Source organism: Podarcis erhardii, assembly GCF_964252035.2.
Source record: "Podarcis erhardii genome assembly, chromosome: 6".
Taxonomy (NCBI): Eukaryota; Metazoa; Chordata; class Lepidosauria; order Squamata; family Lacertidae; genus Podarcis; species Podarcis erhardii.
In genome coordinates, this window is record NC_138510.1 from 88,600,486 (window position 1) to 88,628,082 (window position 27,597).

Below are 27,597 nucleotides of genomic sequence, written 5' to 3' on the forward strand. Positions count from 1 at the left end.
TAGTTACCTTAACATAACCAGAGGCCTAAGCAGCCACTATATCCAGCCCAGCAGGGTGTGTCTCCTGGCAGGGCCAACCTAGTTCCTGCACCCAGTTCCTCCACTTAGTTCCTCCTAGTCTCTCCTAGTTCCTCCACCTGGTTCCTCCACTTAGTTCCTCCTAGTCCCTCCTAGTTCCTGCACCTATTTCCTCCACTTAGTTCCTCCTAGTCCCTCCTAGTTCCTGCACCCAGTTCCTCCACTTAGTTCCTCCTAGTTCCTGCACCCAGTTCCTCCACTTAGTTCCTCCTAGTCCCTCCTAGTTCCTGCACCTGGTTCCACCTAGTTCCACCTAGTTCCTCCACCTAGTCCCCCACCTAGTTCCTCCACCTAGTTCCCCTCCACCTAGTTCCACCTAGTTCCTCCACCTAGTTCCTCCACTTAGTTCCTCCTAGTCCCTCCTAGTCCCTGCACCCAGTTCCTCCACTTAGTTCCTCCCAGTCCCTCCTAGTTCCTGCACCCAGTTCCTCCACTTAGTTCCTCCTAGTCCCTCCTAGTTCCTGCACCCAGTTCCTCCACTTGGTTCCTTCTAGTCCCTCCTAGTTCCTGCACCCAGTTCCTCCACTTAGTTCCTCCCAGGCCCTCCTAGTTCCTGCACCCAGTTCCTACACTTAGTTCCTCCTAGTCCCTCCTAGTTCCTGCACCCAGTTCCTCCACTTGGTTCCTCCTAGTCCCTCCTAGTTCCCGCACCTGGTTCCTCCACTTAGTTCCTCCTAGTCCCTCCTAGTTCCTGCACCTAGTTCCTCCACTTAGTTCCTCCTAGTCCCTCCTAGTTCCCACACCTGGTTCCTCCACTTAAGTTCCTCTCCTAGTCCCTCCTAGTCCCTCCACCTAGTTCCACCTAGTTCCTCCACCTAGTTCCTCCTAGTCCCTCCTCCTAGTCCCTCCTAGTCCCTCACCTAGTTCCTCCTAGTCCCTCCTCCTAGTCCCTCCTAGTCCCTCCACCTAGCTCCTCTCCTAGTTCCTCCTCCTAGTTCCTCCTCCCCCTTGTTCCGCCTAGTTTCTCTACCTAGTTCCTCCTCCTAGTTCCTCCTTGTTCCTAGGAGATAGCTGTCAGAGGCCTTCTGTGTAAAGCTGTTCAAACAAATGATCACAAAGTCCCAACTTACAACATTGTCTGGAATCTTAACAGGAAAATTTGGCAGACGCAACTTATGACTATTTGGAAATAGTAACCTATTTTTTATATAGCACTAGTTTCTGGCTTAGGGTTTTTTAAAATCAAAACATTGAATTAAATTGTGTTGGGGGGGTTTAGGGGGGATGCAGGGTTTGTGTATTACAAAGATGATTAATTACTCTTCTACTTTTCCCTTTTCTGTAACAGAAAATTCAGCTCAAACTGAAAAAGCTCAAAGCAATTTATTATTATTAAATCCAAAAGACATTTTCGTCCTCTTTCTCATCGAATGCTGGAATGAGTGCGGGCCCATTAGTTATAATGAAAAATACTGAATCCAAGAATACTATTTACATTAAACAATCCATCTTTTATCATTATGAAATTAAAATGCACTACTCCAGGTTGACTCTTCCCCATTTCATTTTTCATTAATCCCCTGTAAACATCTCTTAAAATAACTTAAATTTGAAATAAATTGCATTTGTGAACAGGACAAATTGTATGGGGGGAGGGGCATATTTAAAAAGCAAAATTCATTCCGGTTTCCAAGCTCTCCCCCAGCCCACCTCAATATTTAATGTAAACTGGAAATACAACTTATGAAACATAAGAGGTTTTTGCTAAGTTCCTGAAACCAGTTCCCCATAGAGCAATATCCTTTGAGATCCTGGTATCTTCCTTTTTACGTACATGACCAAGCCAGTTAAGACGTCACTGAGACAGAAGTGTGAACATGCTGGGAATATGGGTTTGGAAGAGCAAATCTTTGTTTGAGACTCTGCCCAAAATCTTCCTGAAGCGGCAAATATGGAAGGCATTGAGGTCTCGATCGTGGAGGGTGTAAGTTGCCCACCATTTATCTCCTCTGCCAACTATTCATTTATTGGGTTATTAAGAATAGGTTGAAATTCTCCTGTGGCATCCTTTCAAAAACCACTGACTAGTTCTCATGTGTCTTCTTAGTTTACTGCTTGAACAGAATACAAAATAAATTCTGTAATACCTCCAAGAAATGGAGATTTCCCTCTCATTTTCTGTTTGACCAGTCACAGCTTAGGCTTAAATCCTTAAGATTTTCATTTTAATGGCAAGCCTGTATTAAAAGCAGGAATATAAACTAGATGAAAAGTTCGCTGCAGGAAGGAACATCATTACATAAACTATCCATCATACGGTATAACCTGCAATCCACTTAGTAAAGACTAAGCCTCGTTGAAATCAGAGACTCACTATTGAGCAGATATGGAGAGGATTGTGCTTTTAATCTTCCTACTCATGCACAGTATTTTATTTCTAGAAAGAAGAGATGATGGAGATCAAGTTTGTCTGAAACCAGCATGATTTCACCAAAAAGTTCTTGCCTCAAATCCCTGGTGTATGTGAATTTTCTACGGTGTGACTCAGTAGGGCAGGGAATACTCTGCATCTGCCCTCTTACTTCATACATGCCAGGATTAATTCTTAGTAATGAAAACATGCACTGGAACTGATCACTGGCAAGCTCTGGCACAAATGGAGACCCACTGCTGTATTACAGTGGTACCTCAGGTTAAGTACTTAATTCGTTCCAGAGGTCTGTAGTTAACCTGAAACTGTTCTTAACCTGAAGCACCACTTTAGCTAATGGGGCCTCCTGCTGCTGCCGTGCCGCCGGAGCCCGATTTCTGTTCTCATCCTGAAGCAAAGTTCTTAACCTGAAGCACTATTTCTGGGTTAGCAGAGTCTGTAACCTGAAGCGTATGTAACCTGAAGCGTATGTAACCTGAGGTACCACTGTATTTTAAAGGCACGGTTTCATAAAACCTATATATCCAGCTGCATTCTGGTGAACCCTAGCCCCTCCTCTCAAAAGGTAAAAAGTAAAAGATGGAATGCAGGTGACGCTGTGGTCTAAACCACTGAGCCTCTTGGGTTTGCCGATCAGAAGGTTGGCAGTTCAAATCCCCACGACAGGGTGAGCTCCCGTTGCTCTGTCCCAGTTCCTGCCAACCTAGCAGTTCGAAAGCACGCCAGTGCAAGTAGATAAATAGGTACCGCTGTGGTGGGAAAATAAACGGTGTTACCATGTGCTCTGGTTTCCGTCATAGTGTTCCGTTGCGCCAGAAGCAGTTTAGTCATGCTGGCCACATGACCCGGAAAGCTGTCTGTAGACAAATGCCGGCTCTCTCGGCCTGAAAGCAAAATGAGTATCGCACCCCATAGTTGCCTTTGACTGGACTTAACCGTCCAGAGGTCCTTTGCCTTTTTACCTTACCTCTCAAAAGGTGTTACTTGCTGTCGCTTTCCAAAGTCTTCACCAGCCATTGTGGCACAAGGAGCACCAGTAGTGTTAGGATCTGCAGCAGAAGGCTGCAAGCCCAGCCACCATTTTAAATTTCCTGCTGTTCCTAAGGAGGTGTTGTTCCGGAGCACTGTGGGGGAATGCAAAATGGTGGGCATCTTGCTGACCTTGGGCCTGAACCCTAGTGCCACTTGGAAGCTTATTGGGCAATCTTCCATGAGCAAGTCAATAAGGGCAGATATCGTACCCGGCAACATTTCTGCAACGAAAATAGGGAGATGTCCTATGGAAAAGCGGGGCATTCTAGGATCAAATCAGAAACCAGGGCAGCTTCCGTAAATTCAGGACTGTCCCTGGGAAGGCGTGTTCTCCTTCATGGAGAGCATGTGTTGCGGTGGGGTTTAACAAGTCATGCCTCTGTTGCTGGGCGGGTAAGTTTAGATGGCCACGAATGTGATTGGGCTCCTCTATGTTGCTGGGGAGATTTTAATGTTGCTAATTTTGATTCACAGCCTAGAAGCTTGACATTCCCTGCATGCAGCATTGAGCTTCCTCTTTTCGCTGTGCACATCACCTGCCCACCCTCCCTATATTTAGGGTTATTCTATGCTATGCCTGTCATGGGGTCGTCTGCTTTTGGGGCAGAGGCCTGGTAGGAATTTTGTCCATTTGGCTGGTTGGCTGCTGCCATTTGGTTTTTGCCTACTGCGTAGCAAATCGTCACAACTTGTAAGGTTTGCAGTTAGGCATTGGTTTTATTGAACTGGTTGGTGGAGGGGTATGGATTGATTGTGCCTGCCCCTCCAATGCTGCGGCTGCTGCAAGGGTATTCCATTAAAGGAATCCAGGGGCTTGCCATGCTCTTGTCAGAACCCCTGTCAAGGGGCTAGGGCCACGCAAGAGCCCCTGGGAGCATTTGGGGAGAGGTGAGGGCATGGTACCCAGCTCCATCTCTCTCCCCAAAATGTGTTCCCTTGCTGACTTTTGGAGGCTGGCAGGTGTCAGTTCTGTTCCTGGCGGGGACAGATAGTCGCAACCAATGCCTAAGCCAGTGTTTCCCAACCTTTGGCCTCCACCTGTTTTTGGACTACAACTCCCATCATCCCTAGCTAGCAAGACCCAGTGGTCAGGGATGATGGGAACTGTAGTCCCTAAACAGCTGGAGACCAAAGGTTGGGAAACACTGGCCTAAGCAACCACTCACATTTTGTATTTTAATAAAGTTGTGGCCAAAATTATGCCAGAAACCTTAAACAAAAAATTCTGTGCGAATTGTGTTTATTTAAGGGTGACATGGGGACCTCAACACACAAATACCATATTTCTTGCTCTATAAGACTCACTTTTTCCCTCCTAAAAAGTAAGGGGAAATGTGTGCGTCTTATGGAGCGGATGCAGGCTGCACAGCTATCTCAGAAGCCAGAACAGCAAGAGGGATCGCTGCTTTCACTGCGCAGCAATCCCTCTTGCTGTTCTGGCTTCTGGGATTCAGAAATATTTTTTTCTTGTTTTCCTCCTCCAAAAACTAGGTGCGTCTTGTGGTCTGGTGCATCTTATAGAGCGAAAAATACGGTAGGGACATTTGGGAGCCTGAGATATGCTTTCCCAAGAGAGAGTTTGCCCACTTCTAACAAATTTGGTGCAGTGCTGTGGTAGAACTGGGTATTCTACTCAGCACAGACTCTGTATGCACTAGGTAACAGTGAAGCCCACCTTACCCACTTCACATGTGAACCAATGCACAAATAGAATTCTCTACAGTTCCCTAAAAATGGGAGAAGAGTTCCTTGTATCAGGATGGGCAGGCAGGCATGCACCCCTGACTGGCATTGCTCAAATGAGAAGCTGGACCAGAACAGGTAATTTTATTCATGCCACCTTGTTCCTGCAATAGTGGTAGTTGTAATCAGGGATTGGGAAACAACCCTCTTCCATTTTCAAGACTGCTCACTGTTGTTGTTTAGTCGCTTAGTCGTGTCCGACTCTTCATGACCCCATGGACCAGAGCACACCAGGCACTCCTGTCTTCCACTGCCTCCCGCAGTTTGGTCAAAGTCATGCTGGTAGCTTCGAGAACACTGTCCAGCCATCTCGTCCTGTCGTCCCCTTCTCCTTGTCGTCCCCTTCTCCCAACATCAGGGTCTTTTCCAGGGAGTCTTCTCTTCTCATGAGGTGGCCAAAGTATTGGAGTCTCAGCTTCAGGATCTGTCCTTCCAATGAGCACTTAGGGCTGATTTCCTTCAGAATGGATAGGTTTGATCTTCTTGCAGTCCACGGGACTCTCAGGAATCTCCTCCAGCACCATAATTCAACTCACTACACACACACAAACACACACACACACACACACACACACACGGGAAGGATTTTCAGCTACTTTCAGGAGGGTAGGCAAAGTCATGGTGTAGTGTCCTTTCTTCAGACATTCTAGAAAATGCTACCGAGAGTCACAGGGCTGCCACAGACAACTGCAACACTTTTTAAGTGCAAAAGAAGGGGGGAATACCCCTCAGCAATCTCATACAGTTAGCAAAACTCTGCAGATAATGCAGAAAAGATTCCCGACCCATAGGGAAATTACTGCAAGACACCAACGTCATAGCTGTGTTTAGAAGGAGGAAGGGATGTTGAAGAACATTGATTTAGTTCTGACTATGTTATAATTAGATTTGTCAACAGGAAAACCTTGCCCAAAATGTTTACTTCCTAAAGAAAACAAGCCTTCCAGTTTGCAAATATCCACTTTTTTAAAAAAAGGGTTGAATAGACTTTACAAGTTTATATCTTCTCCCAATCTTGACATCTCCTAGATTACTTTGTCTCACTTCATTATGATCTTGTCCTCCATGCATCTTCACCAAATGTTAGTGTCTGCCAACAATAAATGAGAATGGCCATGTTTTTCTTTTGTCTCCTGCAGCAATTTCCTCCAGACATTTTGCTGTTGGACTGGCTCAGCTCGCTATTTCGTTCAGCTAGGCTCCCTTGAGAGCATCACTTGTGATGTGTGCAAAATTAGAGAGGACATTGTATCGAGATTTGGACCAGCTGAGGGATATGAAGTTTCCTGCAAATATTCAGCTCTGCTGCTATTTATTTCAAAGCCTCGTGAGAGCTAGAAGAGGAATTTTCAGAGTGTGGGACCAGAGATTGGCAGCCAGTCACTGAAAGGCTGCCTTATAAGTCTCCTATGAGCCTTGATTTGCACCAAAATTATTGAACAGTGTGCTATTTCTATTAGTGTACAAGGAGCTTTTCAACCCCATGTCAGAACAGTATCCATGAAGAGCCCTTGTCTCCTGCAGATGTTGTAGGGATGGATTCTAAGATTTCCTCTTCACACATGCCACACTGCAAGTTTGCTTCCTAAAGTAACCTATCACAGAGTCCCATGACTGGTCTTCTGTTACATGCAACACAAAGTTTTGTAATTTATGTATACATACATACATACATACATACATACATACATACATACCCTGCCCATCCAGCTGGCTTTTCCCCAGCCACTCTGGGTGGCTCCCAACAGAATATTAAAAACATAATAAAACATCAAACATTAAAAACTTCCCTAAACAGGGCTGCCTCAAATGTCTTCTAAAAGTCAGGTAGTTGTTTATTTCCTTGACATCTGATGGGAGGGTGTTCCACTGGGCAGGCGCCACCACCAAGAAGGCCCTCTGCCTGGTTCCCTGTAACATCACTTCTCGCAGAGAGGGAACTGCCAGAAGGCCCTCAAAGCTGGCCCCCAGGCCTTAGGTTGCCTACCCATAAAATTGTTCGTGTGTAGCGAGTTTGTACATATTTTCAATCCAATCAGGGAAGGGCGCTGAATTTTAATTTTTCCAGTTCATCAATACCTGTCTTTTTGCCATAGTAAAGGCATGGAGAGTCCATTCATATTGTCCCTTCCTTAGATTCTATGTATTGGGTAAATAATTCAAAAGGCTATATTCCTCTGCAAATTTAAGAATATTCTGTACAGTTGTGTTTATCTTCTCTGTTACCTTTTGCATTTCTGAACAACACTTACATGTATCAGTGTTTGGGTATGTAGAAAATTTCAGAGAATCCGAAGAGTTTTACCAACTTTAGCTAATTATTCCTCAGCAGCGAATGGCAACAGCTTCTTTTCATAGCATATTCCATGTTGGGTTGTATCACAACTGAAACAGCTTCTCCGCAACCCCTCTCGCTTACCTGAAGGGTTTGTTGAGCTGTCTTTGCTTGCCTGCTGATAGCCAGCGAGGAATGATTTGCTTATCTGTTTTGTCAAAACTGTCTGTTCTGTGAAAGTGCCACACAGACCTTTGCTCTGGGCTAGAGAAAGACTTCTGTAATTGGGGAAACGGCAAAAAAAAAAAAAAAAAAAAAAGTTGCATGAGGGAGCACCTAATTGGCTGCAAAGCTCACAGTCCTGATTTGGAGAAGCAAGTCGGGTCTTGTGAAGGGTCTAGCAGAGAGCCGGCGAACAGCACAATCCTGCACAAGTTTATTTGCAAATAAATCCCACTGAATTCAGTAGGGCCTCCTCCCAGAATGAAGGCACAGGACGCCTGCCTTTAAGAGACAGGAAAGTTGACATTTTTCTGTCAGAAACAGCAATTATTGTTGAGAATGATGCTGAGCTAAGATTGTTGGGGGACGGAAGGGGAGAGGGGATTTTTTAAGCCACTATAAAATTATGCTCAATCAGCTGTTATCTTTTAAGGTCCCTCAAGGAACCAGCACTGTTCAAGGTAATGATAACGGTTCTTCAATCAACTGAAGAAATGCTGCCTTATTTCAGAGACCAAGGGCAGTGCATATTAGGCCTCAGGTGGTGCAATGGGTTAGTGCGTCTAGAGGTTAACCAGAAGGTTGATGGCAAAAGACCAAGCAGGGATGGCTGTGGGCACGATTCCTGCATTGCAGTGGACTGGACTTCCAACTCTACAATTTTGATTTTGATTAGCTTCCACTGTCAGAAATGTCAGAAGCATTCAAGTTTAAAATTAGTTGTGATTCGAGGACCCGATCCCCGCTTGGGGAATAAAGACACGTGGACACGGTATATAAGGTTAATGGGCAAGAAAAGGCCACAACTTTATTGATTACAGCATGTGAGAAGGTATTGGCTTAGGCACTGGACCACGGAAGATTTGACTCCACCCACTTGGAGAGGGGTGAGTCTGACGAGGGGTTAACCACCAGTCAGGGGAGCCTGTTGATGCTAATACAACTATAAGCTCTCCCCTGATGTCACCAAGGGTCATGCCATGGCCCCCCGCCACACAGGCATCGGACAGGATCCACAACCGCCGGATTCCTTTAACGGAATACCCAAAATTGAAGGGGTAAGCGATGGCCACACTTTGCCCTTCCACACACCAACAACACATTCCAATGCCTAACCGCCAAATAGCCCCAATTCGGCTCTGAGGATCAGTTGTTGAGGAGCGAGCCTGGGACCTAGTCTGTACCATCTCCCGAGAGCTGGCACCTGTCCTTGCCAATTAAGAGTCGCTAAAGAGGGCGGCAGAGGTGCCCAGGAGCTCCTCAACCTTGGTAAGCAGTGGGCTCTCCGGAACAGCCTGCAAGTAAGCTGGGCTATCCGGAAGCGTATCCGGAATGGCGTCGGGGGAGGGGGTGGGACTGGGGGGTTGATCCGAAAAGCACTGATCATAGTCATCAATGAATGATCTGAAAGCATTCAGAAAATGTGAAATAGGCTTGGGGTTATTATTTCTTCCGTGTGGCGCCCACGATGGGGTACGGTTGGTGGCCAAGGTGGGTGCTGATTCAACCAGGGATGGCTGTGGGCAGGATTCCTTCACTGCAGTGGGCTTGACTTCCAACTCTACAATTTTGATTTTGATTAGCTTCCACTGTCAGAAATGTCAGAAATATTCAAGTTTAAAATTAGTAACTGCATTCACATGGCAGCTTCCATGACTCTTCCCTAACTGTTAAGTTCTGCATTACAGTGGTACCTCGGGTTACATACACTTCAGCTTACATACACTTCAGGTTACAGACTCCGCCCACCCAGAAATAGTACCTCGGGTTAAGAACTTTGTTTCAGGATGAGAACAGAAATCGTGCGGCAGCAGCGGGAGGCCCCATTAGCTAAAGTGATGCTTCAGGTGAAGAACAGTTTCAGGTTAAGAACGGACCTCTGGAATGAATTAAGTACGTAACCAGAGGTACCACTGTATAGTTGAGCTTTCAGATGACATAAAAGTCACTTCTGGATATGTGGTCTAAACCACTGAGCCTCTTGAGCTTGCCGACCAGAAGGCTGGCAGTTCAAAATCCCGCCACGGGGTGAGCTCCGGTTGCTCTGTCCCAGCTCCTGCCAACCTAGCAGTCTGAAAGCATCATCATCATCATCACCACTCATCACTTTTAATTTGTATACCGTCTTTCTATCTTACAATACTCAAGGCGGTTTACAGGCTGAAGAAACAAAGAATGTACACCTTATAACAATCCAATGCAATGTAAAAATGCGATAATAAAGCATAACTTTAAAATAAGCAACCTACATCAAAAAGTAACATTCAACAATCATTAGAATAGTACAGAACAGGGGGCCACCAGGGGGCGCATTGCAAGATGGCCGACAATAACATCTCTCCGACCCACACAAGGTAATTAAGAGGCTGATACGGGAGTATGCAGCCTCCCTTGCCCCCCAAGGGAATGGGGGGCACTGCCTTGCCTTCTGTGTCCATAATTCACCCCCGGATTTGAAAGAAGGGGGTGAGGGCACTAGGCACGAAGCCCTCAGGTGTGGTCGGCTCTCCCGGACGCTATCTCTGATCACATACTGGTTTGCATCAGCTCGAAATATATAATTGGGAAAGAAGCAAATGCACATATTTCAAGTGAAGATCGGGAGTCAAGACTGCTAATTAAAGGGATCTCTGTGATGTGGAGCGACGGGCTGGATTCAATAATAAATCAAGAAGAAGTCTCATCAAAGGATCGGTATGTCAGAGCGAGACTGAAAAGGGGGGGACTTTTCTTTTTTTTGTCTTATGTGAGTACCCAATAACCCTCCCTCCTAAGAAAGAATCATTGCAAATTACTGATTACAAGCAGGAGGATTAAGAACTGTGTGGAAATTAATTACTAATCAAAGATATGGCTTGTGGAACATCAAGAAAAAAAGAAGGTTCTCTGTGATGGAGTTAGAAAAAGAGGCTGTTATGGCAGATCTATCCGCAGAAGGAGGGGGAGGAGGACTATGGCTTGTAACTATATCGGAATGTGATTTCGGCCTGGCAGGGCTCCCTGAAAAAAATTTATGAGAGCGGCAGGTCTGCGGAAAACAGAACAGACTGTGGGAGTGGTTGTGTACTGAGTGTTGAAATGATATCTGTTTATTTTGATATGGCTCTTGGACGAACGTAAAAGCCACACAGGATATAACAACGTTTGTTTTCAACCCGCTTGTGGAAACTATCAGAGATCACAAAGAAAGGAATATATGATAACAACAAGAAGATGAGGAAAACAACAAAGAGAAGATTGAATAGAACTGTGACTATTATTTGGACAGAATTATGTCATCAAAGCAGCAGCAAGAGAGATATTTGGATCCCGTTCGAAGCTGGAAATATGGGTACCCCCAACAAAAAATTAAAAATTTGGCTATGTAATTTGGAATTGATGTGATTTGGAATTAATGTGATCTGATTGGCCTGTTAATAAAAAATATTTTCAAAAAATAAATGAATAGAATAGTACAGAACAGGGGTCAGCAACCTGCAGCCCACGGGGGCAGTTTAACCGGCCCATGAGTCGCCCCGTGAGATTTGCAAATGTACACACTTGTGGTCCTCATGGTACCTCCCAACTAGATGTTACCAGAATAGGATTGCTAAATCTCTTGAAGCACAGATGGTTAGAGTTCAAGGAGGATCACTGTAAAATATGGCAAAGAACAACACCTGGAAGAGCAGAGGACAGAGCCTGACAATTTAGGAGTGGAGCAGATAATACTCTGCCCCTTGGTTTTGGCATCAGCTGCTGACCTTGGAGAGGGAAGGAGGCTAAAAGTGTAAATCTTGTACATGTCTACTCAGAAGTAAGCCCAACAGACTTCAGTGGTGATTTCACCTTAGATAGTAAAGGTAAAGGGACCCCTGACCATTAGGTCCAGTCGTGGCCGACTCTGCGGTTGCGGCACTCATCTTGTTTTATTGGCCGAGGGAGCCGGCGTACAGCTTCCGGGTCATGTGGCCAGCAGGACTAAGCCGCTTCTGGCGAATCAGAGCAGCGCACGGAAACGCCGCTTACCTTCCCGCCAGAGCGGTACCTATTTATCTACTTGCACTTTGACGTGCCTTTGAACTGCTAGGTTGGCAGGAGCAGGGACCGAGCAACGGGAGCTCACCCTGTCGTGGGGATTCGAACCGCCGACCTTCTGATTGGCAAGCCCTAGGCTCTGTGGTTTAACCCACAGCGCCACCTGCGTCCCTTCACCTTAGATATGTGGGTACAAAAATTACCGTCTAATCTCCTGAAACTTGAATTACAGACTCTGAGACCTGGAAAACCTATGTCAGAGCAGAATGAATCATTGCAACAGCATAGTAAATGTTTCTGCCTTGCAGTTTGGGGTTACTGGTTGCTCCCGCCCCCCGAAGCTTGCCATTTCTTTCCCCCTCTTTCTCCCCCCTTATTTTTAACCCCCACTTTCCCACAGCCAGGCTGTTCCACAACTAATGGAACAGAAACCGAGAACACTGGGGTACATTGGGCAGAGTATTCCAAGCCTGCGGACTGACTGTTGATGCTAAACAGACGCCACATAGCCCCTGCTACCACGCAACATAAATGTAAATATTCCAATTACTTTACTAAGGCCATGGGGGGGGGGGCTGGCTTATTCCTGTCCTGTGGTTTCTCACATCAGGTTCCTGTTCTGTTTTAAAGCTCTTGTCAACTGCTCTCATGCACGCAACTTAATACAAAGCAGTTAAATCCAGACTTGCTCACCATGGTGACCAACACTGAGGTCACATGACCTGAGGCTAGACTAATCTATTTCTTTGATTTCGTCCCGCAAATTCTAAGCATGTCATTGTAAGGACGGGATTATGACGCACAAGGGTCAGCTGATGAACATGATATTTATTAAGCATTTTTTCCTCCCCTCTGGGGAAATTGCAACATGTGCTACCCACTCTTTCTCACCCACAGCTTTGTTTATACGGACCGCAACATCTTAGGAAGTGTTCTTCACTTTCTATGGGGCGCCAAGGTGTTGAGTCATTACCAGTTCTTTGGGTACATGAACTCACAAATTGTAATAGCTAAGACTGGTAGCTCAGAAGTCCCTTGGTTCAACACTCACCAACAGCCACTTTCTTCTGTGGGCATCTGAGAGACAACAGGTTGACTTCTGGGGGAAACAGGCGTTGGGTGGGCTACAGGGACCTTGGGTCTGATCCAGCAGTGCTCTTTGTATGTTCTTTTTGCCCAGCCTCACACATGCTATTATAGCCCAGAATTAGTCCCACCAACTCATTTCAGGTAGATAGATAATTCTTCTGATGTTATGGTCCCTTCTTCTTGGGCCATCTGAAAACCATGATCATAGCTAGCAGCATCTACAGACTCTTATTGCTGTAGTTTCTGGGTCACACCTGATAGCTTTCTGTGGGCTGGATCAGAGATTTGGAATTCTTTTCACCTGGAGAAGCCCTGCAGGTGCACCACTGCAATGCAAATGATACTGAGTGAAGCAGGTGAAAACAAGGTGACGAAATTTGGGCAAATTTCCACTATACTTCCTGCATCCTTTCCAGTTTTATACATCCAAACTGATTCTGGGTCTGCAAACACAGCCAACAGCTGCTCTTTTTTTCTCTTTAATTCATGGGTGGGCCACACATACAGGAGATGGGAAACTACTGTTAGTTCTTGAGAGGATTTACAGTACTTTTGAAAGGATTTCTAGCTCCCTGTTTGTTTTACAATAGCAACCATAGAGCAGCTTCCCCCACTTCAGTTACGCTGCTGAAATGAAGCCAGCCAGCCAGGAGTAGACTTTGATGAGAAAGGAAGATGAGCTCTGTTCAGTTCTGGTTCCGGAAACAAATTCATGGACTTAGAATGTGCTCAACAAGGGCATTCTGATCTTTCATCTTCACTCCTGGCTCTGGTTGGGGTTCAAGTCAAAACTAAAAAACAAAGTAGATTCAAGAAGAAGCCTGCTCACCGGTGTGTTAGTCTTCAAAAAATTTTCAAAGGAGCAAACGGAACAAATATACTTGGGGATTCTTTATTTATTTATTTTCCCAAAAAAATTATTGATTTTCCAAATTTATAAGCAAACAAACACACAAAAATCCTAACTGTAATTGTTCCACTATTATTAACATTGTTAGGTGACTTCCTCAAATCCCCCTGGCTGAATTTCAATGTATATCATTGTAACAGTTTTCCAAGACTAATTTCTCATAAAATTTACTTCATCAATTAACTTCTTTTTTACTTTTCATATAAACTTTAAGCATATTATTATATAAAATCACATATTTAAATCCTAAGCCAATCTGATATTTGCAAGTATTTCTATTTAAATTTTCTTAACATATTTAACTAAATATTCTTTAAATTTCATCCATTCTTCCTGGTACTCCTCCTCCTTCTGGTCACGGACTCTTCAGGTCAGGTCAGCTAGCTCCCAAAAGTCATCATCTTCATCTGCCATTCCTCCACTGTTGGCACTTCTTGTGTTTTCCAATTCTTGGCTAACAAAATCCTTGCAGCAGTTGTGGCATACAAAAACAATCTAACCTCTTTCTTGGGCAATTCCGGGCCTATTATTCCAAGAAGAAAGGCCTCTGGTTTCTTAATAAATGTATATTTCAACATTTTTTTCAATTCATTATAAATCTCCCAGAAGTCTTTCACCTTGGGGCAGGTCCACCACATATGATAAAAGGTACCTTCTTTTTCTTTACATTTCCAACATAGATTATCATTATTGTGATAAATCTTTGCTAATTTTACAGGAGTTAAGTACCATCTAGACATCATTTTCATATTTTCCTTTAACACCAAACATGCAGTGAACTTAACCTATTTGGGGATTATTTAGAGAGATATATGGTGCCTCACATTGAGGCAAAGTGACAAGGCTTCATGACAATTCATTATGTGCTTTACATATCAGAAAACCCACCTCAGTGCAACATTTGGAAGGGGGGGGGGGATACATAAATAACAGCCGGAGGGAAGCCTAAACAATCTTTGACCTTGTAGAGTAGCTCGTTCTCTCCCTGCTGCAGTCCTGACAACTGGAAATAAAGAAAGTCAAGCCAAAGGTATAGATGAATTAGTGTCTCAATATCTGACCCCAGAGCACTTAGCTGGAGAGAGTCCAGGAGGGGGCAGGGACGAAGAACCAGAACTAAGAAAGTCCCAGTTGGAGACAAAGTGCAAGAAACCCTCTCAGAATGTCACCACAGCGCCCCTGTTAAAACCACTCTGGCAAGTAGCCGTATCTTCAGTAACCACCCTAGCTGGAACTTTTTCCAAGTCAGCTCTGAGGGCCTTCTGGCGGTTCCATCTCTGTCATTAGTGAAGCTACAGGAAACCAGGCAGAGGGCCTTCTTGGTAGTGGTGCCCTCCCATCAGATGTCAAGGAAATAAACAACTATCTGACTTTTAGAAGACATCTGACAGCAGCCCTGTACAGTGGTACCTCGGGTTAAATACTTAATTCATTCCAGAGGTCCATTCTTAACCTGAAACTGTTCTTAACCTGAAGCACCACTTTAGCTAATGGGGCCTTCAGCTGCTGCCGCGCCACCGGAGCACAGTTTCTGTTCTCATCCTGAAGCAAAGTTCTTAACCCAAGGTACTATTTCTGGGTTAGCGGAGTCTGTAACCTGAAGCGTCTGTAAGCTGAAGCGGATGTAACCTGAGGTACCACTGTATAGGGAAGTTTTTGATGTCTGATGTTTTATTGTGTTTTTAATATTTTGTTGGGAGCTGCCCAGAGTGGCTGGGGAAACCCAGTCAGATGGGTGGCATATAAATAATAAAATTCTTCTTCTTATAATTCTTGCAGGGTCAGGATTGATCCTCCTAAAAATTACAACTAGGGAAGGAAGATTGCTTGCCTCTCCAGTTGCACTCTTCAGCCACATCTGGTCCATGCCCCAACAGACCACTCCTCCATAAGGCTTAGGAGAAAATGGAAAGCTCCAAGCCTAGTTGCTGAGGCAGAGAGTTAGCATACGTAAGGGTGCCATTTATGCAAATGTGTATGGTTGTAGTGCATGGTTTCTTCAGTTTGCAACTAAGCCCACAGGTTGCAAAAGTTTGGTGCCCCATGTCACAGAGGCAAGTGGGAACTCCAGTGGTATTTCCCAGATGCCAAACTAACCCAGGAACAGTCAGATGCGGTGAGACCTTACATGCCACAGCAAAATTGGAAGTGAACCAAGGCCAGAACCGTGTTCTCTGAGTTGCCTCACTTAGCTTCATCTGGAATGCACGCCACAATATGCAACGTCTTTCCCAAACTCCAACTGTGAATCAGTCGCATAGTTACACTTCGTTTTCTAATGTTTGATGCAACTTCTATGATTTATGGTCTTTCCTACTCCCTAGCGTGAGAAAGGCCTAAATTCTACCTGCTGAATCAACAGATAAAGAGATCTGGCTATTATGCAATGTAACAAATAAAACTATAAAGTGCGAGGGAATGACTTTTAAGAGCTTTAGGAAATGTCTACTTGCGTCTACCGTGAGTAAGCAAGAGGGGAAACTTGTTTACGTAACCCAGGTCAGATCTAAAACTCTCTTTTCCCGGATGAACCACCAGCCACCAGCCACTGCCTGTGGAATTTGACATTTATGCTGCCGTATCCATCTGTTAACCGTGATGTACAATTGCTATGTATATATAAATACTGTGTAGATTAATAGCATTTTTAATGACTAAATAATTAGATCAACTGGTAAAAATTTATTAACTACATATTCACCCAATGAACACTATCAAGAACTGTACTCAAGGGAAAACATAGTCAACACAGCACTTGACAGCCTCCAGACTGCCTGTCTTGGAAGAGCTGAAAGTGCCTTCCTCCCTTGATGAGTCGAAGAATGGCATCAACTCGCAGGCATGAGAAAACCCCAGGACAGGATGGAATCCTAACAGAAGTGCTGAAAGTCAGCCTCAACTCCTCCCTCATAATGTTGTCAGTTTGTGTTTATTAGTGCAGAAAGTGTTGATCTGATGTGTAGAGATCGTTCCTATTCTAATTAATTCAAGAGGGTTCTGGAAGCTTCTCTGCGTGAAAGAAACAAGCAGAAGGTTCATGATGTTTGGGTTATTCATTCAGAGAAGTTGAGTACAGCTGGATTAAACTGCTTCTGTTACCTCTTCTGTCAAGATCATACTGATTATAATAACAAGGCCAGAAGGAGCCTGGGTTTTCCTTTCCCTTTTTCTTCTGGTGTGGTGTTCTGTATACAGTATGCTCAGTCGAAAGGTTTAGACTTATTATAAGTTATTGTAAGTTTAAGTTAAGTCTGCTGCAACTGGATTTCTTATGGACAGGGCCCATCCTGAATGTATTGGATTTGTGACCATGATGCTCATTTGCCTTCAGTAGCAGTAAAGCTCTGCTGGATGGAATATAATAGCCTCTGGTCTATTTTTTGGGAATCCTGCAATGTGTTTAAGTTGTTACTCTGCTAACTCTACTTTGGAATCTACTCTGGATCAATACTGAGTAGAATTCAATGACAGACGTACCTCCACAGCCTCCTCTTGCAGTTTTGGGAACAAGACATGTGCAACTCCACTATTGTGACGCTCTGCAAGAAGGGGTCTGATTGAGAGGTAAAGAGCTGGTTTTCTCCGGGGGGAAGCAGTGGAACAACTGGAAAAGCGGATGAGCCCATAGTCACAAGGGAACCTAGTTTAGTTTGTATCAGCTCACGTGTAATATAAAGCCACCAGAAGGAAAGCCAGTGAGGCAATGCCTCTGGGGAGATGAGAAGGGACCAAGACAGACGTAGCCAGAGCCATTTCTTGATTTGCAGACCACGGGCGAAACAAACCACAAATTTGAGAGAAATGGAAGTAATATATTGAAGTTCATATTTTATTGTTTTAAGTACCCAGTAACAAGACAATAACAAATATTTTCATATTACAACACAGATCCAGAGGAGATTCTCCAAGTATCAGAAAAGATGCATACAAAATTGCTTTCTGTATAAAACTAAATAAGCCAGTGCTATTGTATTTATGAACAAAATATTTAAAAAGATATATCTAAAAATATAGTACCGGCTTCTTTTTGTTTCACTGTAAATACTTTTAAAATACATTGTGCTTATTTTACTCTCGCAGTTTTAAACAAGTTCTAATTAAAACTAACACAAAACTTGATTAATCAAGGATAGGAGTTTTAGTAATCCCTTAGTATTATACAAACATTTGAAGGTGGCTGGTGAAGTAGCTATTAAGAAAGAAAGCAGCTCTACCAGGTTCTTACTTGTAGGTTTCACATATTGTAGACAATTGAAAAATGGAATTGTTTATAATAGATGCAGCCACCATTGGATAAGTAATCTCTCTGATAAACGAAAAGCTGTTGAAAAAAATTACTGCAGACAGAATCGTATACAAATTTAGTTTAGCTCCTACTAATTCACTGTGAAAACTGCTTTAGCTCATTATAGCAATGATTGTTATTTATAGTTTTGACAGAAACAAGGCAAGCAATTAGAAAGTTCGGACCAGAGTTGAGAATTCAAGAGACTAGATGCTTCAAAATTTCTGACCCAGCAGATGCAAGAAGAAATCTCAATATGGCACCTAATCACAGAAAGTTTGGCTATCAAAACGATTCTCAAAAGGATCGTAGAGTTGGAAGGGACCAGGAGGGTTATTTAGCCCAACTCCCTGCAATGCAGGAATCTTTCACCCAGTGTGGGGCTCAAACCCACATCCCTGAGATTAAGTGTCTCATGCTCTACCAGCTGAGCTATCCAGTACATCTGCCAGATCAGAAAGCACCCATCCCTAACTAAGCCAGTGTGGTGTAGTGGTTAAGAGCAGTAGACTCGTAATCTGGGGAACCGGGTTCGCGTCTCCGCTCCTCCATATGCAGCTACTGGGTGACCTTGGGCCAGTCACACTTCTTTGAAGTCTCTCAGCCTCACTCACCTCACAGAGTGTTTGTTGTGGGGGAAGAAGGGAAAGGAGAATGTTAGCCGCTTTGAGACTCCTTCGAGTAGTGATAAAGCGGGATATCAAATCCAAACTCTTCTTCTTCTTCTTCTAAATCGTAGAAAGGGGTTATATTAGACTTCTCACCATGGAAGGCTTAAGTCATTTGTTTTTCAGGATCAATGCTTGAAATTAGCAGGTAGTTCTTACCAAAGGACTCTCACAAGCTAACAGTAGCCATTATCACGGTTGAAAGTTAAATTCCAGGTAGCACTCAAAGAGAATGCAGAGCAGGGTTGCTGGTGAGAGACTTGGTCTGGGGAGTCTCAATGGAAGACCACATCAATGTGGCTGACATCAGGAGTGGGTCGCACCCAGACGTTTGGATCTTGCATTCATTTGGACTGGATTCTGGATTCATTTGATTGACTTCCACAAAGCAGCTTACAGTCTTAAATAAATAAATAAAAACAAGGAACACGACAGAGCAATTCAAATATGTTCCGCTTGATGAAAAGCCTTTTGTCTCTTTGATTGCTTGGCCTTTTGGCTTTGATAAAGTGCCACCTCTCCAAACTCCGGGTATCTATGCAAAAAGTGTGCTCTGGCCATGAAAGCTTATGACACAATAACATTGTTCGGCTGAGATTTAACAGCTCAGTGGCACCTTGGGAGACGAACCAGAATCATTAGCCATTAGCTGAAATTCTGACAGTAAAAGCAAATTAACACAAAAGACCACGGTTGAATTCAGACAAACAATTAAGAAGCTATGGATATGGTGATAAAGTCATCATGGGTAAAATTTACCTTGACTGACAGAATTTCTTGAATGTGTTGATTTATCGCCAACAATCAGGCTTGCGTGAAATAACTACAGTGGTACCTCGGGTTACATACGCTTCAGGTTACATACGCTTCAGGTTACAGACTCGAGGTACCACTGTACAATCATCAAGTGGGGGAAAAGGTGTACATGAATTCACCCTCGTTTTGCAGAACTGGGGTGCAAGTGCTAGTGATTGATGCTTATGGATACTGCATTATGCATTTTTGTGGGAAAACAAAGGAGGCAGCTAGACATAAAATATCCAACAACAGCATAATGAAAAACCTTATTTACAGTAGTTATGGGAATGTCTGGGAAACTCAGCCCACTGCGAAGAGCAAATCAGCTAGATCATTTTGCTCATAGATCACTGTGAGCTCTCTGGTGAAGAGGACTCGTGGTCAACGGCAGAGAACTGGTCCACCATATTTCAACCTATCCTGAAAACAACGTTCTAAAATATGACACTTTAATTAGCCCTTAGTCTTTTTCTCAAAGGCACTGTTTCTTTGTTTTCCGAGGTTTGAAACAAGGCTTTGTAAGTAACCAGGAAGGAACATTTCTTTTCCTTGCAGTATAAACTTATTGCTGCCCAATGTATTACCTGCCGTTGATACTGAAACGTCTTCAGCATGCGAAAGGGCTCTGTGGCCCTTCCAGAATGTGTATCATCCAGCTCCAGGCAAATACTAGCATCACATAGCTAATGGCAGAACTATGTAGTTAACTCTTCAAAGCTTCAGGTAGTGAAAAAATAGAGAAGCTTTCAGCAGCAAGTGTCTCATTCTAGGTATGCATGAGCAGTGCCTTAACCACACAGCCTTAGAACAATCTAAACATCCAACCAATCAGATACAAATAAAAGACTTGCATATCCCAACAGTGGCATAGGGCTACATAGAAATGGTAGTATAAAGGACCCCTGGATGGTTAAGTCCAGTCAAAGGCGACTATGGGGTTGTGGCGCTCATCTCACTTTCAGGCAGAGGGAGCCAGCGTTTGTCCACAGACAGCTTTCTGGGTCATGTGGCCAGCAGGACTAAACCACTTCTGGTAAAATGGAAACCAGAGTGCACGGAAACACCGTTTACCTTCCTGCCACAGCAGTACCTATTTATCTACTTGTGCCAGTGTGCTTTCAAACTGCTAGGTTGGCAGGATCTGGGAGAGAGCAATGGGAGCTCACCCCATCATGGGGATTCAAACCGCCGACCTTCTGATTGGCAAGCCCAAGAGGCTCAGTGCTTTAGACCACAGCACTAGTATGATAGAAGGGGGAAGACTATAGCACCATTCAGATGTTATGCCCCAGTGTGAGAGGAGGAATGGGGATCATGGTTACTGGCCCCATCTGCATTCCTCCATCCTGTCCACACATTGAGGAGAAGGTCTGAAGTGACCAGCCTGCTCCACATATGTACGATCCCTCTAAGATTTAGAACCCTTTGTGACCAAAGTTCAAAATTATGTCAGAAACCAGCACGAATGGAACAGGCTCCCCACTGCAGACTATCCCCTAAAACCTGTGGACAGTTACAGGAGTGACAAGGGTGCAATGAGATAGAGTGGGGCCAGTCATCTGGGCCCAGGTTTCCCCCTCATGTGATTCTAATCCAGGCATGGGCAAACTCGGCCCTCCAGATGTTTTGGGACTACAATTCCCATCACCCCTAACCACTGGTCCTGTTAGCTAGGGATGATGGGAGCTATAGTCCCCAAACATCTGGAGGGCTGAGTTTGCCCATGCCTGTTCTAATCCCACGAAGGAAGGATGCACGAAATGGTTTCATGTAGCAAATTGAGACAGTTAGCAAGTAGCAAGAAATCACTTTATGGAGATTTTCTTTTCGTTGCTCTTTGGCACATTGCAATATTACCGCAGAAGACAAGTGAAAGGGTTGTAGATAAAGTGCTTTCTGCGCCCCCACCTGAGTGACATTTCAGACCCCATCCCAGAATTTTCAACCTTGCTTGAAGAAAAAAAAGAAAAAGTCTAGCCTGTTTACCAAACAAGTTAAAGAGTAACAAGAAACAATATTCAGCCATATCTATATATATGTATATGTAATAAAAAATAAACAGTAACATTTTAAAGAAGCCAATTATATTCCCACTGGTGCTAACGTACGAGTGAACTGGCGTTTTGTACACAGAGCACATTAGCATGAACTCAGCATCAGACAATGGTATCAAAATTATGCTGCACATTTGTGTAGTAACATGAGCTACCTTGACAGGTGGCTTAGGGTATTGTTTTGAGTAAGATAACTCAGTGCCATTTTAAAGTCTATAAAACGCCCACATTGTGTTTCTGCACTGTTTATACCAGAAGCAATTTTCTTCATCATGATGTCTGTCCGACCAATCCAGAAAGACTCTGCTCTGGGTGATAAGCCTGCAATGGGTTATCCCTATGTATGGTTGTTGCTTTGTGTCTTGTTGAAGTATCTCCTCGCCTCGACGCTGCTGAGGGACACAGAGCAGCGCGACGGGTTCTGTCTTCTGTACTCAATACTGTCCGCTATTGCTTGCTTGACTATCTGCAAAACAGAAGCAAAACAACATTGAACTCATTAGTAGCCACTTCTTCCGCAAGTCACCGCATGCTAAGTGGATGTGAAGTGCTTGTTTACGCGGACGATTTTTCAGAGTGTGTAAACATGCCGCAGAAGAAACTAACTAACAACCAAAGGTCATCAGATGCAGATGCTATTCGTCTTCTTTGCATAACCTGGAAAACCAGGTAATAAACATGCATTCCCTCCCCTTTCTTCAAATGGCAGGTGGATTTGCATGCCTTGGGTACATTTTTATCCATGAAAACTGTTTAAATGTTTTAAAGCAAGTCTTCTCCAAACTGGTGACTGGGAGTGGCTGCCAAGACCATATAACACTGGTCCTGAAAGACCTGCATTGGCTCCCAGTACGTTTCCAAGCATAATTCAAAGTGTTGGTGGTGACCTTTAAAGCCCTAAACAGCCTGGTCCTGTATACCTGAAGGAGTGTCTCCACCCCCATCATTCAGCTTGGACACTGAGGTCCAGCTCCGAGGGCCTTCAGGTGGTTCCCTCATTGCGAGAAGTGAAGTTACAGGGAACCAGGCAGAGGGTCTTCTCAGTAGTGGTGCCTGCCCTGTGGAATGCCCTCCCATCCGATGTCAAAGAAATAAACAACTATCTGACTTTTAAAAGACATCTGAAGGCAGCCCTTCAGTTTTTTAATGTTTGATATTTTATTATGTTTCTGTATATGCTGGAAGCCACCCAGAGTGGCTGTGACAACCCAGTCAGTTGGGTGGCATATAAATAATTATTATTAGCCTGAAATTATCGTCCTGCAGCAGAGCTGGTGAACTCATGGGAGAGATTTATTCTCCAGACAGCAGCTGCACAAGACTCCCTAGTAATTAGGTTCTGAAAGTAAGCTGACCCTATGTGAGGGTTTCACCACTGGAAATAAGTATTCTCAGGGTAGCAATTTACACACACACACACACACACACACACACACACACTTGAGCATGCATACCTACATACAGGTAGATTGTATACCTGATTGTATACAATAGGAAAAAAATATCTGCACCAGCATAAACAAACTATGTTGATGTTTCTGATGAAAATGTTATCCATTTAAACTTGGAATGGATCTCTTGCTCTTAATGCAACCAAGCAATTTTGATCCTTATTTGTATTTTCACAGAAGAAATACAGAATGAAATTCAGCCAGCAGGTGGCATATTTTGATCACATTCTAACTGTCCATTTGGGCATCTACAGCAGAAAAAACACTACTACTTTCATTTAATTACCGGTAAGTTGTTAGCAAAAACAAAAAACAAACCATACATCTAATATTAAACTCTAGTCCTCTGCATAGTAATAACCATTCAGTCTTTAACATAATACCAGAAGTACAGCAATCATTTAAGTTGTGATATTATACTTAAATATTATTAAGGAGTGCTTAAATATTTTTCCTACCCCATAAACACAGCTGATGGGAAGCTCTATTTATTTTTATTTATCTACTTTCTTTATTAATTTTGTACTGCTGCCCTTCATCTTAGGATCACAGGATCTATAGTGTGATTGCTACACTGTGCGGGATTAATTAGGACTGCAGCAAACGTATTTCTATCAGCGTAACAAACTGCCCAACACACAGTGCCTCCACTTTCTGCCAAGAGAGCTTCATGGCATCACAAAAGTAGGGAGTATGTACAGTCCACAGATTCTAATTTAGTTTTGTCTCTCGGCGCTTTTTCGTAGGGCAGAACTTCTTTCATATGATCAGAAAAACCCCTTTTCTTTCACAACAGTCCCATTGTGCTGCCGTACTCCATCAGATCACACATTTTACTGTAAGAAGGAAGAAGACTTTCAAACCAAATTTGGCAAAAAAATAATAAATAAAAATTCACATGAGGTACTTTACAAGGCGATGCCAAATAGAAACCCATCATTTGAGTCTTCTACGCCCAAATCTGCCTGCAGAACATACCCCGGTGTACAGAGCAAATTCCAGGAACCCTTTGAACACAGCTAAGGCATAACCCCGCTCTTAAAAGTATTCTGGCTCTTCTTTTACAGCAATTCCTTTGTATCACATTAATGGGCCATGTTTCTTTGTGAAATACAAATACAGTGGTACCTCGGGTTACATACGCTTCAGGTTACAGACTCCGCTAACCCAGAAATAGTACCTCGGGTTAAGAACTTTGCTTCAGGATGAGAACAGAAATTGTGCTCCGGTGGCACGGCAGCAGCGGGAGGCCCCATTAGCTAAAGTGGTACCTCAGGTTAAAAACTGACCTCCGGAACAAATTAAGTACTTAACCCGAGGTACCACTGTAATAATAAAAAAAAGCTCTTGAAAGTGATAAGCAGCCCTCTTAAGAATAAACAGAAATCAGGGGGTTGTGGCACCACACCCGTAAAAATCTGCACGCAGAGGGTGGAAAAGTCATTAAGAACCACCACTTCACTTCCACAAAGCAACCGAAGCATCTTTGAATTGAAGCAAGTTCTGCATTAAACATACATTTAAGTTGTTCAGGGTATTAAACTCCATTAGATCGTGCAGTCTGCAGAAGGCCTCATTTGGGTACTGGAAGTTGAAGGTGGAGAACGGTGTATCAGGATCATCAAAAATATCAAACTCAGCAAAATCTTTCTCTTCTTGAGTTTCCCTTGGAACACCTGTTAAGTAGACCACAACGAAAGTAGGCATTTTAAAGGGCAAAGTGTTTAGTTGATATACCACAGTATAATATTTATTCAGTAAAAGTAAGTTAGTAAGCCACCTTGAGTCCCAGTCTGGGGAAAGTGAGAAATAATGATGTTGTTGATGATGAGGATGATGAAGAGGTGAGAAAAAAACCATGCACATAATTAAGAGAAAAGACACACAGAGAGAAAGATTAAACTGTACTGTAACCGTATCTTTAGATAACAAAGGATTAATTTTGTGTTGTCGTTTTAGCCTACTGACCTGGCGCTTTGTATTCTCTAAAATTTATATTGGCTAAAACAAAGTGGATAATTGTTGGGCAGTCTATGTCAGAAGAAGGATTTTTGGGTTTGAAGACGTAGCACTCCTTTAAACCTTCCCGATCGAAAACATTTGGGTCTATTTTGGGGAAAGGAAGGTTGTTCATTTTCGCCCATTTTTCAGCAAGTAAAATTTCCTAGAAGAAAGCAAAAAACAAAAAAAGAAGCAATGAGAAAAGGAAGGCTGGGACAGGCAGAAATGACATTATATGTGGACACCTTAGTTATAAATAATGGAAAGAGAATACAGGCAAACCTCCATTTAGGTGGAGGGTTATGTTCCAGGTCACTGCGCATCGGCGGAGTGTGCATAATAATAATAATAATAATTTATTATTTGTACCCCGCCTGTCTGGCTGGGTTTCCCCAGCCACTCTGGGCGGCTTCCAACAAAGATTAAAAATACATCAAAACGCCACACATTAAAAACTTCCCTGAACAGGGCTGCCTTCAGATGTTTTCTAAATGTCAGGTAGTTATTTATCTCTTTGACATCTGATGGGAGGGCGTTCCACAGGGCGGGTGCCACTACCGAGAAGGCCCTCTGCCTGGTTCCCTGTAGCTTTGCTTCTTGCAGTGAGGGAACCGCCAGAAGGCCCTCGGCACTAGACCTCAGCATACCGGGCAGAATGATGGCAGTGGAGACGCTCCTTCAGTCTGTTCTGCTCCCTTCCAGTGCCAAGCATGACACATGCATGCATGGTTCTGCATGCATCAAATGCACACAAATTTAGAGTTGCCATTTATATTTATACAAGAATACCATGTAGGCATGCTGGCAGCAGATAATGGACCAGTTCCCATGTTTGCCTGGCAGACTCATGGCGTTGTTGAACTGACACCAAAAATGGCAGTTCCATGTTCACATATTGGGTTGAGTTCAAGGATAATGGTAGAGCATGAGATTCTCAATCTCAGGTTCGTGGGTTTAAGCCCCTGATTGGGCAAAAGGTTTCGGCATTGCAGGGGGTTGGACTAGATGACCCTCGTGGTCCCGTCCAACTCTAAAAATCTATGATTCTATATGTCTTTGCACAAGGGGGGGGGGATGACCTGATTGTGCAACAGGACTGCTCCTCCCTCAACTCCTCCCTAATCTGTAGAGCAGGGGTCAGCAAACTTTTTCAGCAGGGGGCCGGTCCACTGTCCCTCAGTTCTTGTGGAGGGCCAGACTATATTTTTTTGAGGGGGGGGGGAATGAACGAATTCCTATGCCCCACAAATAACCCAGAGATGCATTTTAAATAAAAGCACACATTCTACTCGTGTAAAAACACACTGATTCCTGGACCATCCATGGGCAGGATTTAGAAGGCGATTGGGTCGGATCCAGCCCCCGGGCCTTAGTTTGCCTACCCATGCTGTAGAGCATATTTGGGTGTGTGCAGTTGTGGGGGGCACAAGGTGGAAGGGGGAGAAGAGGGAGAGAAAATTCCATTGGGTGAGCAGAAGTTGTTCCATTTGCACATGAACTTCATGTAAAACAACCTATCATTTGTGTGAGGAAAAAAATAATTCTTATTTAGCACTTCCTCTGCATGAATTGCAATATCCTGGATTTCTCACCTTGAAAGGAGGGCTAGAATCACTGGGACGTGCCGAAAAATCAAATGAGATGATAAGGTCAACCCCTCGTTGTGGTCTTAAGATAATTGGGTATGGCAGATTAAATGTAAGCCCACTATCCACAATGTGAATCTTTTTGCTCTTTACATCCAATGGCTCCATTATCCTGTCAAACTCATCAGGATCTGGGCAGAATGAGACAAATGATGCCATTTGTTGACAAACACAATTCAAAACAGAATTTTTTTTTTTTCACAATAATGTTTATTAATTTTCATACAAAAGCATAACATAACAAAAAAGAGAATAAACAATAATAAAAGAAAAAGAAAAAGAAAAGAACATAAAATACTTCCCACATCCCATATACTACCACATACACTAAAACTTAGTTAATTAAGATCCATCTTCATAAACATATTACTTGACTTCCTCTAATCTCTTCCATCTGAATTTCCTTATAATTAAATGTAGCAGTTTCCAATATCATTATTTCATATAACAATATTCCGGTCATGATCAAATTTCCTGACTTTTCTTATCGTACATTTTCTTTATTATTTATTTAATCCTAATTTAATCCTAGGCCTAATTAGTTCTTTCAAGTGATTACATATCTTTAATATTACAACATTTATTCAAATAGTCTTTAAATTTCTTCCAATCTCAAAACAGAATTCTCATCTATATCTATATCTCACATCTCAAAATATTTGAAATGCTAATTTAAAATAATTTAACTATATTAAATGCATGGTATGAGCTATTTTCTAATGCTAAGCAAATATTGTAAAACCCTCTATGGGGGAATTATTCAGCCAAATATGGTTTATGAAGCTTTGGGAAATTGTCTGAAACAGACCATCACATTTTCATTTCTAATAGGTTTATAGAGCCTTGAAAGATCTTCTGAACCAGGCCACAGTCAACAGGCCACCCAAAAACACATACTTACCTCATGTGTGTAGCTAGAAAATTGTGTAAAGATCTACTCAAAGCCTAAAGCTGTCA

The 27,597-nt window shown here is 43.3% G+C and overlaps 1 protein-coding gene and 2 long non-coding RNA genes across 5 annotated transcripts in view; 1 reads left to right on the forward strand and 2 right to left on the reverse strand.

Moving 5' to 3' along the window:
• Positions 1–27,597, reverse strand: part of PLA2G4A (phospholipase A2 group IVA) — a 909,235-nt gene that overhangs the window by 835,118 nt on the left and 46,520 nt on the right. For all 3 annotated transcript variants that reach the window (XM_081865873.1, XM_081865875.1, XM_081865874.1), the window contains exons 14-17: positions 26,587–26,771; positions 24,962–25,157; positions 24,512–24,669; positions 20,729–22,008 (exon numbers count right to left, since the gene is read on the reverse strand). In XM_081865873.1, the coding sequence (XP_081721999.1) occupies positions 21,880–22,008; positions 24,512–24,669; positions 24,962–25,157; positions 26,587–26,771 (668 nt within the window). In that variant the 3' untranslated portion in view covers positions 20,729–21,879. The remainder of the gene's footprint in view (positions 1–20,728; positions 22,009–24,511; positions 24,670–24,961; positions 25,158–26,586; positions 26,772–27,597) is intronic.
• Positions 1–27,597, forward strand: part of LOC309344016 — an 805,887-nt gene that overhangs the window by 603,018 nt on the left and 175,272 nt on the right. The window contains exon 2 of the long non-coding RNA XR_014157531.1: positions 18,619–19,546. This is a non-coding gene — a long non-coding RNA (uncharacterized lncRNA). The remainder of the gene's footprint in view (positions 1–18,618; positions 19,547–27,597) is intronic.
• LOC309344018 overlaps positions 17,549–27,597 on the reverse strand; it is a 59,411-nt gene continuing 49,362 nt past the window's right edge. The window contains exon 2 of the long non-coding RNA XR_014157538.1: positions 17,549–19,525. This is a non-coding gene — a long non-coding RNA (uncharacterized lncRNA). The remainder of the gene's footprint in view (positions 19,526–27,597) is intronic.